This window comes from Furipterus horrens, unplaced genomic scaffold (genome assembly GCF_987537825.1).
Source record: "Furipterus horrens unplaced genomic scaffold, mFurHor1.1.pri manual_scaffold_1, whole genome shotgun sequence".
NCBI lineage: Eukaryota > Metazoa > Chordata > Mammalia > Chiroptera > Furipteridae > Furipterus > Furipterus horrens.
Genome location: NW_028327171.1, coordinates 4671031 through 4686444, shown reverse-complemented (window position 1 = coordinate 4686444; position 15414 = coordinate 4671031). Strand labels below are relative to the sequence as shown.

General features: G+C 43.3%; 1 protein-coding gene across 1 annotated transcript in view; it reads right to left on the bottom strand.

Annotated features, from left to right (window-relative positions):
- The window catches only part of TTC3 (tetratricopeptide repeat domain 3), a 99612-nt gene that overhangs the window by 31661 nt on the left and 52537 nt on the right, over positions 1-15414 (bottom strand). The window contains exons 22-32 of the mRNA XM_090271730.1: positions 13401-13523; positions 12546-12647; positions 11068-11160; positions 10391-10455; positions 9230-9366; positions 7516-7842; positions 5929-6180; positions 3264-3310; positions 1996-2052; positions 1019-1092; positions 146-313 (exon numbers count right to left, since the gene is read on the bottom strand). Coding sequence (XP_090127856.1) covers positions 146-313; positions 1019-1092; positions 1996-2052; positions 3264-3310; positions 5929-6180; positions 7516-7842; positions 9230-9366; positions 10391-10455; positions 11068-11160; positions 12546-12647; positions 13401-13523 — 1445 coding nt within the window. The remainder of the gene's footprint in view (positions 1-145; positions 314-1018; positions 1093-1995; positions 2053-3263; positions 3311-5928; positions 6181-7515; positions 7843-9229; positions 9367-10390; positions 10456-11067; positions 11161-12545; positions 12648-13400; positions 13524-15414) is intronic.

Sequence of the window (15414 nt, the reverse complement as noted above, 5' to 3'; positions counted from 1 at the left end):
AAGCTGTAAAAATACTTTCTTCCCCAGAGTTTACAGCCCATATATGGTTCCTTCAATAAACATAAGGGACACAAATTTAAAAACCTCAAGATCTTTAAATGGCAGCCTTAGTGTAAAATAATAGTTATAGAAATGTTCCACTTACTCATACAGAGTTGAACATTTTTGTTTCGGGTTAATGCCCCATAGCTTCTTATCACGGACAACATATTCATTGCTGTGCTGCTGCTCATAGAGAGCTTCGAATTCTTCCACTTCTTGCCGAAGATGGTCAGGCACTACAAATGGGCCTGAGGAATCTGAATTGCATTTGCTGATAAAAACAAAACAATTTTGTAAAAAGCTTTAGGTGACCCAAAATAATAGGTGACCCAAAATAATACGATATGTAAAGCTCTTAGAATACTGCCTGGTATTAAGTGCTACAATTTCTCCATTTAAAGAATCCACGAAAATGACTATGCAAAACAACTGTTATTACAGCTCCTTTAAGAAATGTTGAAAAAACAAACGAACATTCTTTGTGGTTTTTGGCCCATAAAGAATATGATATAAAAAGGTCACTGCTACTCACTAGTTTTACTCCTTCTTATATCTATTTGTTTCTTGAAAACTCAGCTTCAATGACAAGATGCTATTAAAGAAATCACTTAAACTATTACAACACATAACAGCTTCCAAAACACCTTGTCTCTCCTGTTCTAGCAAATGTGCTAGTAGTTATCAATGGAACGTTCTCTTCAACGAACATTTTAAAGAACATTTTCTGGACTGTCCCACAGTGTCTTGCACATGGTAGGTTCTCAAATTTATCAAATGAATGTCATCAGCCCTGTGATTTTAATGCAGTTTGTATGAATTCTTAATGCTGACAAGCCAGGCTAAAAATTCAACCAAGATGGGTCACAACAGGTTATCATTATAGATGCTATCTTGAGACAGAGAAATTATATTAAATTAACATTACTTATTAAAACACTTGAGTTAAAACGAAGCATACATTAAAAACTGTACTTACTTATGGTCTTCGCCTGATGTGATAGTCTCATGATTAGCTGTTACTGAAGCTGCTCCAGACCCAATTAACATAGGCTGGTTTAAAAGACAGAAAAATGACAATAACTATCTACGTTAAAATCACCATCAGAACTAATGAATCCTTACATAAATATGCATGCAAATTAACAATATATGAGACTTATCTACACTGTCTTGTAAGTAGGAACACATCATAGTAAAAGTTTCAACATAAATAAACCCAGATTAACATTTAGGTAGCTTCTCACACTCCAAAAACTTTCAAATTTCACTCCGTTTAAACTCCCTTCTCAGATGAAGTGAAGACACATAGTCCAAGGCAAAGAGAAAAGTTTAATGGGCTGCTCTCTTCCTCCCCTACTGTCCGTTCACTCTTTCCATCCCCGCCCCTACCTGACAGCCATGACTCAAAGGGAGCCTAGTGATTCTGAGACTCTGTTATAATGATTAGTATTCACCATCTTTATTTTGAATATTTTAGGTAACAGCTCTACTAGTTATTGCTAACAGGAATCGTATCTTACACAGATGGTAACACTAGGGCACAGGGAAGTCAAATAACTTGCCCAAGGTCATGTAGATAATAAAAATAGCAATAAAAATAATAATAATTAGTCAAGAGCCAAGATAGAACCTCAGGTCTATCTGACCCCAAAGCTGCCTTGGGCACCTGCTCTATGGCACCCCTACAGAGTCCTACATTGTGACAATTGTTTTTACTCAGAAGTATTTAAAAAAAAAAGCAAAGAAAAAAAGCAATAAAGATATGTCTCCTTTTAAGAGTTACTTATATACAATATGAACCTTAAAGTGCCTCAAAAAATACAGACTGCCAGGATATGTTTAAAGCCTAGAAAGTCATCAACAAAATGCTTCAAAGTAGCTCAATAATTGGTTAATTCTAATTTACATATTCAATTATTTTAGATAAGCATTAATACAGAAAATACTTTATACCTTTGAATCTTTTGGCTTCTTTTTCTTGCCTTTGTTTTTTATCTTGGTAGAATTAAACTAAAAAACGGGAAATAAAAATCACTGACCACTCCAATAACATCATTACGAAGCTACGATATATTATGAACACACTGATTTTCATAGACTGGTCATAAGCTGAATTACATAAAAGGTTTAATAAAAATAACACTACCGTGGGTCAGCCCCAATGTTATGATTTATAATGGAAATTACGAAAAAGTTTAATGGTGCCTAATGTTACAACTAAAATTACATTTGTTCCAATATTTTCAACTCATTTTCGACAAGGTTTATATCATTTCAGGACTCTTCAAAGTAATTCCAGTAATATGGTAACAGTATTTTAATGATTTCTCTTTTACTAAGGCAAACTAGACCTTCTGCCCCTGGCCAGACACTGGGGCGCAAGCAGTGAGTGCAGAAGACACAGCCAGCTTCTCACGGGGTAAGGTGGCTGTGTTTCCGGTCTTAGCTGGGCCATGGTTGACAGAACAGATTAAGAGGAAATTTCAGGTATAGATGACTTGACCCTGAAAATTAGTAAACAAGCAATTTTCTGTTTAAAAACCGCCACAACCACTTAAGGCAGACAACTCTGGAATTATTTTAAGTTAAACTCAATTTGGAGCCACTCAAAACAAAGTCTCTGTCTTCCTTAAAAAGCAAAACATTAAAGATATAGACTCACCATTTCACCATTATAGATAACTTCATTTAAAAAAAATCCTCATCAGAGGATATGTTTGTTGATTTTAGAGAGAGAGGACGGCAGAGAGAGAGAGAGAGAGAGAGAGAGAGAGAGAGAGAGAGAGAGAGAGAGAGAGAGAGAGAGAGAGAGAAGAGGGAGAAGTTGCCTCTCCTACACGCCCAGACCAGGGATCGAACCTGCAACCTTTTGGCGTACAGGATGATGCTCCAACCAACCGAGCCACCCAACCAGGGTGGTAACTTCTCATTTTTATGCCAGGAGGTGACTCAAGAACTCCTTTCCTGTTTCCAAGACTACATTTATTACTTGTGAAACTCGAAAGCCACTGTCTGATGTGAGCCCCAGAGTCTGCCGGCTGCTGCTCCAGTTCCAGGGAAGATGGGGACCAGCTCTAATGAACAGCACCCGCTCCGTGAAGCGCTCCGGATTCGGGTCCGGGCTGCCAGCTGCGACGTGAGAACCACTGGCGGGGGTCCTGCTCTCTCCCTCCGGCCAACACAGATGAGAACACAACATTTAAAGCGACCGCAGAACTTACAGGCATGTCGCCACTGTCTTGTTTCCTCAGCACAATGCAGCTGCTGTCTGCAGGGAGAGACAGGTGGCTTTGTGAGGGGACAGACCGTTAGCGCGGCTGAGCGATACAGTGGAGCCGTACAGAACACCGCCCCGACCCACTTCTGCAGACTGTGTCCGACGCCCCATCTGGCCTTGACACAGTCTAGTTTAGAAACCAGGGGTGGAACGGCTAACTGAATGGGACACCAACTACACAGAGCCACGGAGTTCCACCCGTTTCAGCGCGATCTGAGCGCTTCTAGGCGCCACCAGGTGCTGGGAACACGGAGGTGCATAGAACAGTCCGTGCCGTCCCCATGCCTGTGTTCTACAAGAGGCAAACAGGCAGGCTCCTGTCACCCAGCGTGCTGCCGGCCCCAGTACTGCAACGGGAACAAAGCTGACGACGTCATGAAGTCTTCGAGGGGAGAGGCCCAGGAGGGGTGGGGAGAGTTCAGGGAGGACGGCTCTAGGAGTAAAAACGCCCCCGGGGGGTGGGGGGGACCGGAGAAACCACGGGAGCAAAGCCAGGAGGCAGGGAAGCACAGGCAGGCTGGGGCGCAGGGACTGGTGCTCTCAGAGCGCAGACGGGCGGCGCGATGACCCCAGACACATGATGCGGATTTAATCCGGAGGCAAAACTAAGCCAGCGCTTTCCAAACGGAACAGCGGCAGGATCAGAAATATGTCCCGCAAGAGCCACTGGAGGCAGTGTCGGGGGAGGGCTGGAGTGGGCGGGCCTAGAGGCGCGGAGACCAGTTTGGAGACCATGGCCCGGGATCGGAGAAGGGCAGGAAGGCCAGAGCCAAGAGGACGCTTGCTGCACTGCTGACAGGCCAGAAAGGGGGGACAGAAAAAAGGGAGAATGGAAACTAACTCCAGGTTTCCTGTTTGAAGACAAGACGTACAGCAATGTTAGTAAATGCGACACATTCAGAAAATAAGCGGGATGTGAGCAGCTTCAGCCACACGCTGTTAGGGGGCCTCTTGGCTTTCTACACATAAACCCCAACAGGGAAACATGCCTCCAGACGTCAGGAGGGAAGCTGGGGCTCACAGCGCTGGTGACATTATTGCATATCCTGTTTACAAGATCAGTGGACTTCTTAAACTTTTAAGAAATATAATCATTTCTCATGGAAGGAGATAAAACTGGAAATGTCAGAGGTAAAGGTACAAGGCCCAGCTATGGGACTTGAAAATCTGCTGGCCTGTCATTTGGCTGGCGACCTCCAACTGTATGACCGAGAGCAGAGAACTCGTCACAGCCAGATGGACTGCGTATTTTAGATATGGAACGCAGGAATTGGGAGACGTGCACAGAGGGCACTCTGTCCTTTGTAGATGTCTTGTTGTGTGACCCAAACACGCCTCGGGTTTTGTAAACTCAGTTCCAGGACAGCATTTAGTTACCAGCAGCAGCAAACCGACGGCAGTAAATCAGGAGCAGCCCAGTGGCGAAGCAGCGCCCTGGAAAATGAAGCCGTCTCTACCTGAGCGTGCTCCTTCCGAAGAACCACAACAGAAGCTTCAGGGTTCCTGAGGCTGCCTGGGAGCTCGGGAGCCTTTGTACAGGGCCAGACCTTCCGATGTGGACGGGAAAACAAGCAGCGCGGAATCTAAAAGTCTGACCCTAACGATAACTAAAGTAGACTTCTCGTGCTGGGGCAAAGGGGTGGGGCACTATCATAAGACATACATGTAACAGCAAAAATAAGAAACTCGAATTAATTTAGAATCTAAAAGGTTAAGAGTTTTGAAGCAAAATAGGGCCGCAAAGACAAAGAAACTAAGAACCAAGAGCAGCTAAGAAATGAACCGCCAGCTGTCCTATTCTGCCATACTGGACTCCGAGTCCTTACCCAAACAAACGGGTCGGGTCCCCCGACTGCCCCCACCGTCTCCGCCTAAGGCTGCAGGTCACCCTGTCCAATTCCACCTGTACCGCATACCCCACCCCCACATCAGACTTTACTCTTCCCACAAGAACACGTGCACTCGGGCCTTGTCTGGGCCCACTTCTCTGCTCCTCGCTCACCGATCTTACTCCCACATTACATGTATATCTGTCTTACTCCTGTAGAGTGTAAGGGCTTTGAGGGCAGGGGCTAGTGTAAGCATCTCTGAATTCCCTGTTAACACCTAGTGTGGGCCGTGAAGAAGCAGTAAAAACAAGCTTTGTAATGAGATGAATCAGGGAAGAAGCTGAGCCAGAGCCCACGTTTCCTGGCTCACAGTTCCAGGCTCCTCCCGGACAACAGATGCGCCTGTCTGTTCGACATTCTACAAACCTCCTCCTGCAGGCCAACATTCTTCTCACTGCTACAAATAAAACTGCTTCTTAATAAATCCTGTCAATTTAACATGCAGTCTTTGCCACGACACTGCCAAAATATCGAAGTGAGAACAGTAATGGTACAGCCAGTGTGATGTACCCCTCTCAGTATCTCTACAACACTTTGTTCAACAGAGTAAAAAGATTTTATGACCTGAAGAAAAAATACTATTCTTAATCACTAGCCTCCACAAATAAGCCAGTTTTACCGTAACAATTTTCAATATTTTTTTGTGAAGTATTTAAATAAATTAGGTCCTCCACAGAATGTTCCCTAAGATCAGGTATAACAGACCCTCGGCCCACGTACCCATGATTTCGAAGAACTCGTCTAAGGCGTTATGCAGCGCTGGGAACTTGTCTCTGTGCTCTTCCAGCAGCCAGATCAGACAGCGGGCCTCCCTCAGAGCCGTCGGCGCACAGAAATAGTCAAGCTGCTTCCCTTCTATAGAGCTGAGTTTATGACCATACTTCTCGTTCCAGAGAAAAGTCATGATGCTAAAATCAAGCTGCTTCAGAGACGCTCCGTAACGAGAAAAAAAAGATCCTGCGGCATCTAAGCCTATAATAAAAACAAAGTCCAAGTCAGAAGAAGGGAAAATCATTTACTGTAAAAGCACATTCACCGTCACACCTTTGAAAATGGTTCCGTTATAGTTTTCTTACAATGCAGTGAAAACATGTAAATGCTTGAGAACAAACTGGTTTAAGCTATTACACATTTCAGAAGCACCATTTAACACGGATAAGCCAATTATAATAATTCTTACCTATTAGTTGGATAAGGTGGACCAAAGGCTTCTATTAGTCATTTTTATTAGACGTAGAAAAAGAAATGCCCTGAATTCCTTTAAAAATATAGCAATAACCTTTTCACTAATTCATAAAGCCTTTCACTCCAGTTACTACAAACTAGCAAGATTTTACAATGCTTTCCTACATATACTCCATAGTAACAAAACGTCAGCAATATGCAAAAGCTTCCCAAATGCCTTTAAAACAGGGAATGGGTAAACTCCTCCCTCAACAGCTCCAAGAACTGCTCCATGTTCTCCAAAATATCATGGCTCCTAACATTCCCCCCAAAACTCAAGGAATTCACCATTCCCGCTTTAGTCCCCCTTTCCAAAACAGAAAAAGGGGGGCTGCAACCCCATACCCTAGTACTGAAAGCGTGGTGAGCCCCGCTATCTATTAGCTCAGCCACCGAGACAAAGGCGAAGGCCAGCTCTGCCCTCTCCCTTGCGCCTCTCCTACGGCAGTCACCTCTCACAGGGGCCGCAGGTGCTTGGCCAGCAAATGAAGGTGACTGCTGAATCCAAGTTACCCCGCATAGCTCTTTCTTGGGCAAAGAGGCTCTGTGGGGGCCTGCCTCAGCCAAATAAGGAAAACCAGGACAGAGTGACAGTTTGACAACCCTGTGGTTCACAGCGACCCAGGAATTGTTCTCCTCATCGTTAAGATATGGATTACTCCTTCCATACTGATTTGCCTTAGGAGATGTGATCCTTAGTTCCATCCATACCTCCTCTCAGTTTTCATTGGGGACCCAGACTATGGAACTGCACAATCCCAGAGGGCCCAGACAGCTGGCTCCTGGGGGTGCCTTGTGCTTTTGGCTGGGCCTAGTATTTACAGTCTAGACATTTATAAACACCTCATGTAATACAGGACTGGATCTTTTTAAATGACGGGGCTTTACTATGTGTATACCTTTGGAAAATGTATACTGTAACCTATCTATAAAGTAACCTAAAAATGGTGAGTTGGAAAAATAATATTTTTAACCATACCAATTTGTAGTCCTGTATTTAAAAAAATCATAAATGATAAAAGACTCCGAGGCCCCACATTGGTCCTTCCTGCTACACCGCAGCTCTAGAAGCAAAGGACGTACCAAAGCTATTAAGCTTCTGGATCCAGGCGGCTAACTTTGGCTCCACCTCTTTAAGCTCGCTCAGAACATGCAGGAATATCCTTGTTTTGACTCTGTTCTTTTCTTGAATCAAGTGCCGAATGACATAGTCCACCGCCTCGTTTAGGAAATTCCTGCTGGAGAAACAGGTTGTGTAGTCCTCTGTGCTCAAGACCTTCCACGAGAGCAGCTCCCTGAGCAGCTTGGACGTGTTGAGCACGCCGGACCGAATCCTGTCTGCGGCCTGCTTGATGCACTGCAGGATCCTGTCGTCCAGCAGCTGGCAGCGCGCCCCGCGGGCCGAGCTTTCTAAGGATGAACGACAGGGGTCAGTCTCCGTGAGCAGAGGGCCCACCGGCAAAGACAGACGCTCAGAAGGAAAGGATGTGACATAACCAAACGCAAACATGACTCAGGTAGATTCCTCGTGTTGTTTGAAATAAACTCAGGAAATTTTAAATCAGGGCTCTAAATACTTCTAAGAAATTGACAGGTGTTTGCAAGGAAAACACAGAAACTGAAGAGTAACACACGAACAAGCCCTGCGTTCCGTGTGTGCACAACTGTAAGCCCACTGGGGCCCCATTCTGTACTCACCAACACCTTTGAAAAGATACAGAAGTTCACGTTAAACCAAACATGTCTAAAGTACCTTCTGTCCTCCGCTCTGTACCACCCATGTAACATCTGAAATTTCAGTCCCTCCAAAATCAGGTTACTGTCGTCAGCCATCCTACGCAGCCTCATCAACTGCCCAGAATTTATATTCAATGAACATGTTTAGGCATTAAGAACACAAGGGGGTTTTGCGGAGCTGAAGCGATCATGTAGTCAGTCACAGAACCACTTTATATTTGGTGGTTCTTGTTATGTTATTCATCCAATGGTTGGACCCTGAACTGCAGACCTGGGGACTCACTGACTACAAGCTGTCAGGTATCTCAGGAGTTCGTCTTCTCACCCAGCTCCCTAATGGATGGCCATTCCGCTTCTTGAAGCAAGCATAGTTAAAATACCAACATTCACCGAAAACCTTTCAGTAGGAAAGATCATTGAGTGATTTGTAGAACATGAATGGAATACTAGATGAAAAATAAAGACAGCAAGAGGAAATATTTCATTTTAAAGAGAGCCATTGTTGTAGAAAAGAGAATAACTTACTTCAGCTCATCTGGAAGTAAACATATAGACCAATGTGTCCACAGAAACAGTGAAAATACCAGAGAGACATTCCCACACTGATCACAGAATGAGGACAAGATGAGCATAAACAAAAGGCGGGACTGGCAGTCTCTACAGCACCTTTTATGAAGCTTTTTTATTTGAACTCAGCATTATTTCAGATAACTAGCAGTGAATTTACTGTGCGCTGTTTTAGAACTTAAATCCGCATGGCGAGATCTACGGCCCACCGTCAGACATATAATACCTGTTTTGGGTGTGACTTCGCCTTCAGTTCTGGGGTGAGAAACTTAGAGCATTCCCATGCCAGTGGCAGGGTGGGGTTTGAACCCCCATGTACCGCTGCCAAAATCAGTGCCATTTATACCACCCCTCCCGTGGTAGTACTGAAAGGTGACTGAAATCTAAATTTCAATTCAGTAACAGCCAACATAAGGGCCACTAAGATGAACATTTATATTCAGAGTTTAGGCGACAATATACTCTTATCATCATGCCTTGGACTCCAGCATACCTTTCTGCTCTTCAGTCTTGGGAGGATTACTTTCCCTTAAGTCTTCTTCCATTCTTTCTTGTGCTAATTTTTTTGCTTCCGTTTTTTGGATCTTTCTCTTCAATTTTTTGTCTTCTTTCAGTCTTAGCTTCATTAGGCTGATAAACATTTACAATTAATGATCATTCACCTTTGTTATAAACTCAATTAACTATTTTCCTTTGCCTACTATACAAACCATTCTCTAAGCAATAAGTTAGAAGTTTTCCTTTTTAATTACAACTTAGCCTGCATCTTCTGTTCAATATCAAAAACTACATACACGTGGTCAGTCACACTAAATATACATGTTTTGTGAAAACAAGGACTTCAGTGACAGAGCGATGCTTAATTAAGGACAGCATGTATATATAGCTGTACAGGTATTACTCCCATGTTTATAAGTTACTGCTTAGGGTAAAAAGGAATAACAAGAATTACTCTGCAAGATAATACACATAAATACTCATTTCAAAGGAAGAGTCCATAGTAAAATATTATTTTCCCATCCCAATAATGGCCCACAACACCAGAATCTGGTTGATAGGGAATGTTCTTCAACAAATAATTCTTTTCATCTATTTTTTTTTCTTTTGCTTTTTCTTGATCACCAATGATGAAAAAAGTCACCTATCAGAATGGGAAACAAGATGCAGGATCAAAAAGAAAAGCAAAATCAATTGTAATTATTTGATGCTAACAAAAAGATATAAAGAAGGGAATAATTCTGACAGTACGTTGAGTGTTTCAGTGTGAAAAATAAGTCTGGTTCAAAATGTTTGCTGAAGAAAGATTTAAAAAATATGCTTTTGGAATTCAAGTTTAAACAACTGACAGGTAAGTATACAATTTTTATGTAACTGCCAAATCTACTAATCAAATGTCATTTCACACTTTCAAATGCCATAATTTTACTTATCAATTCAACCACTAAATAAAGCTTCTGATTCAAGTTTTCAGTATTTAACCATTCCAGGCTAGCTCTTTTTAAGTTTTAAATGTCCATAAAAATCATTTAAAAGCCACTTATTTGAACATGGGTGAATAGCCAATTTAAAAAACAGCATAATTTAGAAATCTGAATTTAACAGAATTACATTGTAAAACACATCATTAAGCTAGTGATTTAGTTAAAAGTCTTACCTAGAACATTTCTGTTTCAGAATAGGTTTTGGAGGAACCTTTTCTTTTATGACCTTGTGTTCAAACTAAATAAAACAAAGACATCCAGAATTTACTCATACTTCCGTGACATGAAGCACAAAACCACAAGTGACAGGCACTTCTGAAGCACATCATCAGTGTTCCGTTTGGTAGGGATCAGTGATGATGCTCTGATCCAGGCCAAAGCTCAGAAAGCTTCAGCCAAACAATCTGCTGAAGAGAGTAGCTATACTTCAGCAAGACATTTTTTTAATCAACATAAACTATACTACAAATATCATTATCCTGCCCCCTCCACATAGACCAGTTAAAGGTAATCCCTCAAGACACCATTCCCCTCCTGAAGTACCACAGCCCTCAAATCCCCAGAAGTTTATCGGGGCTGAGGAGAGCAAGGTTATAAAAGAGTAACAACAGTAAAGCTAAAATGTAAAAAGCCTCTTTTTCCTGTTAGGAAATAAAAGAATGTGAGACTCCTTCATTGCAAAGAAGCATTCTCACATCCTAATAGCTCCTATATTTTCTGAAACTAGTAACTGATTCCTAGAAAAAACAAGATCTAAATCATACAACTTCCATAAATTTCAATAATGCTTTAAAAGGTGTAAGCATTCTGGTCATCAGTTTAATAAGGTTTTCCCTGAAGAGATACTTACTTCACATTTAACTTGGCCACCACTGTTGAAGATGATAATCTTAGAAATGATACCTTCACAGTCAGGGGTAAGACAAATGCCTTGTAGGAAATCCTATTGATTAAAAAAAAAGTGCTATATATCAGAATAAATCTATTCATGTCTACAGTTTTAACCCCCACAAACAGTTAAAATATGGCCAAAACCCTCCCTCAGGGAGGCACTGGAAGTCCCTGCTCATTGCCATGTGACTCTCAGAGCCTCCCCGTAAAAGGAATAGTGCTGTCGGGCTGACCACAGGACTTGCTTTTGTCAATGCAAGGAGCGCGCACATGCCATACACCATGTCCCAGCAAGAGCATGAAGACACACTGAATAGACTGGCCACCGATCTTGACCCCCTGCCACAAGAACACGTGCCAGGCAACCTCGCCTGAGACAGAAAGAATGCAGCCAAGGGACCAGAGCTGCTACGCCAGTACCCTGGCTGCGGGCTGCGGAACTCAGAAGTCACGTACGCAGGACGGACCTCTCTCACTGCAAGTCAGGAGGTGTTTGGGTTGTGTGTGACTTCAGTACATCCCCCTGAAAGCTCACATACAGAAGGTATATTTCAACCCGTGGGCATGGCCAAGGCCCCTAAGAGAGTGTGTAGAGTTAGAGAACTCAGTTAAGGCAAGACAAAGACATAGCCGACGTGACTCAATGGCAATGGCTTCTTGGCCGTATCATGGTATCTTTAAGTAACTAGGTGAGAAGGCACCTCTGCCAAACATGGGTAACTTCTATTGCTAACAGACACAACCACCTTATTTCCCCACAATATTTTCTTAAGGCCATGCAGTGTAGAAAAGGGTTTTCTTTTTTTTTCTTTCTTAAGTCCCTAGCTTATGTAAGTCACAAAATTCTATGAATACAAATAAGATTTTAAAACTGTGCCTTCTCAGAAACTGTATCTAGCTAATGATAATTAACATCATTATCTTGCTAATTAAGAGAAGCCCCAGTGAGAAGTGGCGGTGTAAAATTTAAATTGATTCCTTAGTAAAAATTATCTCAAGTTTTGGCAGAAAATAAAAAATTTGAGACCCCAATTCTACATCATAACTTTGAAGTACTTAAATGAAAGATCCCTGAAGGACTAAAATTGTCAGTGCGTAATTTAAGACCTATATTTTACTTATTTTTTTAAGACCTAATTTTAAAATAAGACATTAAAATTTTTATTTTTGGTCATAACATTCCCAATGTAAAAGCTGGTTAAATCATTTATTGAAGATCTTTATGGTTATTGTCTTTCTACTTGCATTAAATAAAAACAAAAGCTGATTTTCTACTTTATCACTGAGTTTTAATTTAAAAATTTCTGATTATGTCTGGTGTGCACAGGAAGGCCTTTATACTCAGTTAAGACACTCTCTTAAGGTCCGCAGCGTATGTGGGGGGTTTCGACATACAATAAGCATAACAGACAATCCCGACAATCTTATTGGCCTTACCTTGTCAATTTTATCATTAAAGGTTGTTGTTTTTAACTTCTTCCAACAGTTCATGTGAAATTCTATTTTGCAGTACTGGCAACAGCTGATTCGTATAAAACCCTGTGGGTTTAAATATTTTTAAAATTCACATTTAATTAATTCTCTCTCTCTGACACACAGTCTCACTCGTTTACACACACATTGGGATAAAGAACAAGCTGTTTACATCCACCGGGCAGACATAACTGGAACCCACATTTCCTTGTGGGGAGCACAACACTTCTGTACCCCAGAATGCCTAGTGTCAGATACGAGCCTGGCTGACACACTCATTCTCATGGTTTACAGCTGCACTATCCTTCACAATGTATAAAATATTTTATAAACATCATGTCACCTGCTCTAACCAAGGACAGTGCCAAAATGGGCAGCTATTACCTTCCTGAATAAACTGAGGCCTAGTAATTTATTCGCTCAATTTAGTGCCAAACTTGGTCTCCGACTTGGGTTTCTGAGTGACCACAGAGGCCTTTAGATTCTTGGAGTCAAATTTTACAGGAGATCAGCGTTTCAGTAAATCAGAGGTAACACCCTCGTTCTGTTTCCCGTGCTCCTGGGACAGCCAGTCTATGACTCAGTGAGCCAGCCTGCCTTCTCAGGTCACACCCTGCCCTCGGAGTGGATTTCGGCGGCTCTGGGTTCCCGTGTGACACGATGCACATGTGCAGAAGGCCAGGGCAAGGAGTGAGCAACAGGACATAAAACTGCTGGCAAGCCAGCAGCCTGGCTGCCTCCAACAAAAGGCTCTGCTCCGAACTCCCTTGGGGGCACAGCTGGGCCGAGTTAACTCCCTCGCGCACACTTGCTGTTTACCTTGAAGTCTGGATCCGTTATGTATATCTGGATTTTGGAATACCCATGGCACTTCTGATAGCAACAGACAGCATCTGGCACTGGGGGAAACCTGCATTCTTCCGTGAATTTCTCTAACAGCACCTAAAACAAAAGCAAACAAAAATACCGCTACCACACTAATCTGTCAATCAAAACGCTTGGGATTTCAATAACCACTGCTGTGCAAATATTTTCTGCACAGGCATGACAGCTTTTTTAGCCAAGAAAAACTACATACCACGTTTTAATTGTCTCCTCATAGAAGAAGGCTGATACGAGCATGTGTCAAGAGAGAATAGTGTGTGTGGGGGCGGTTGGCAAAGACTAAAAAAAAGGTTTTCAGAATTCCAAAGTCACAGTCAAAACTTATCCTGTGACATCCATAAACCTCACTTTACAAGCTGCAGCTCTCAGAAGTCCCCGTAAGCACTCGGAGGGAGTCGGACCGGTGGAAGAACCCTCAGGACGCCCCCCCCCCCCTTCCCAGCGGTCCCCCACTGCGGTCCAACCGCGCTGACTGCCCTGCCCCCCTGTGCTCGTTGCCTTGAAGAACTACCCCGCTGCTCCTGGCGCCTCCCAGAGGAGCCTCAAGCCACACTCACACAGCTGGCCTTTGTCCTCAGTGGTTCCGTGCCTCCCTCCCAGTCCCGTACGAAGAGAGGAAAACCCAACGGCCCTGTGTTTTGTGTCAGTTTTCTAACACCAGCTTCAGGTGAGCTATCACTCACATACCACACAACCCGACTGGCCTCAAGTGTGTCTTTAGTTTTAGGTTGATGATCACCACCACAATCTAAACTGCCAACACTCTCATCACCCCACAAGCATCCCCATACCCACGAGCAGTGCCTCCCCATTTCCCCCAGTCCCTAGCTCCTCACAACTGCTCATCTACTTTCTGTCTCTAAGCAGATCTGCCTATTTGGGAAACTTCATAGAAACGGAGTCAGAGACTACGTGGCCTTTCGGCTCTGGCTTCTGTCACTTAGCATGTTTTTGAGGTTCCTTCATGTTGTAGCACGGATCAGACTGCATTCCTTTCTGTGGCTGAATAATATCCAATTGTATAAATAGACTACATTTTATTATTCACCAGCTAACAGACACTTTTTAAAAAAAGGATTTTATTTGTTTATTTTTAGAGAGAGGGGAAGGAAGGAGGGAAGAGAGAAAGAGAAACATCTATCAGTTGCATAGTGCATGCCCCCAACTGGGGACCTGGCCAGCAACCCAGGCCTGTTAAAACTGGGAATCGAACCAGTGACCCTTTGGTTCGCAGGCCAGTGTTCAACCCACTAAGCAACACCAGCCAGGGCTATTTATATAACTTTTTGAAAGATATGTCTATTTACATCCTGTGGCTACTTTTAAATTCAAGTAGTTGTCTTTTTATTATTCACTGTAAGAGTTGACACCTGTGCTTTTTCAAGCTTTGGTCAAAAGCAAGTTGCGCGTACATGCCAGGGCTCAGCACAACTGAGGCCTACCCTTGCCAACGCACGCACAGTTCAGTCTCTTGATAACCAGCAAAGCGTCCTAGCTTCTGGGTGTGAGACTAACATTCTCTGAGTCTTCAGTGCCGTCTCATCTCTCCAGTCACCGTGACGAAGAGCAACGACCCCTTCCTCCAAGGACTGCACACCCCTGCCTGAGAACGCACGCTGAAGCCAGACACCGAGGCTCGAGTCCCAGCCCCCCCACCTCCTCGCTGTTCCCCCTTGAGCGCAGTACCTCACCTCTCTAAACGGAACTGGCCGCCTCTGTAGGATGGGAATAATCACAGTACTCACCCAGCAGGGCTGCCATGAGGATTAAAGGTAACAGAATATGGCAGATGTGCGACCAGCACATAGAAACCATTTAGTAAATGTCAGTGGGTGTCACTAGTCTTTAAAGGGAAGATGCCAGTGTGGGAGCCGAGGACAGAATACTCCGACCCCTGTCGTCTGATACGGGGTCGGTGCGGGCAGACGGGCTTCCAGTTAGCGAGGAG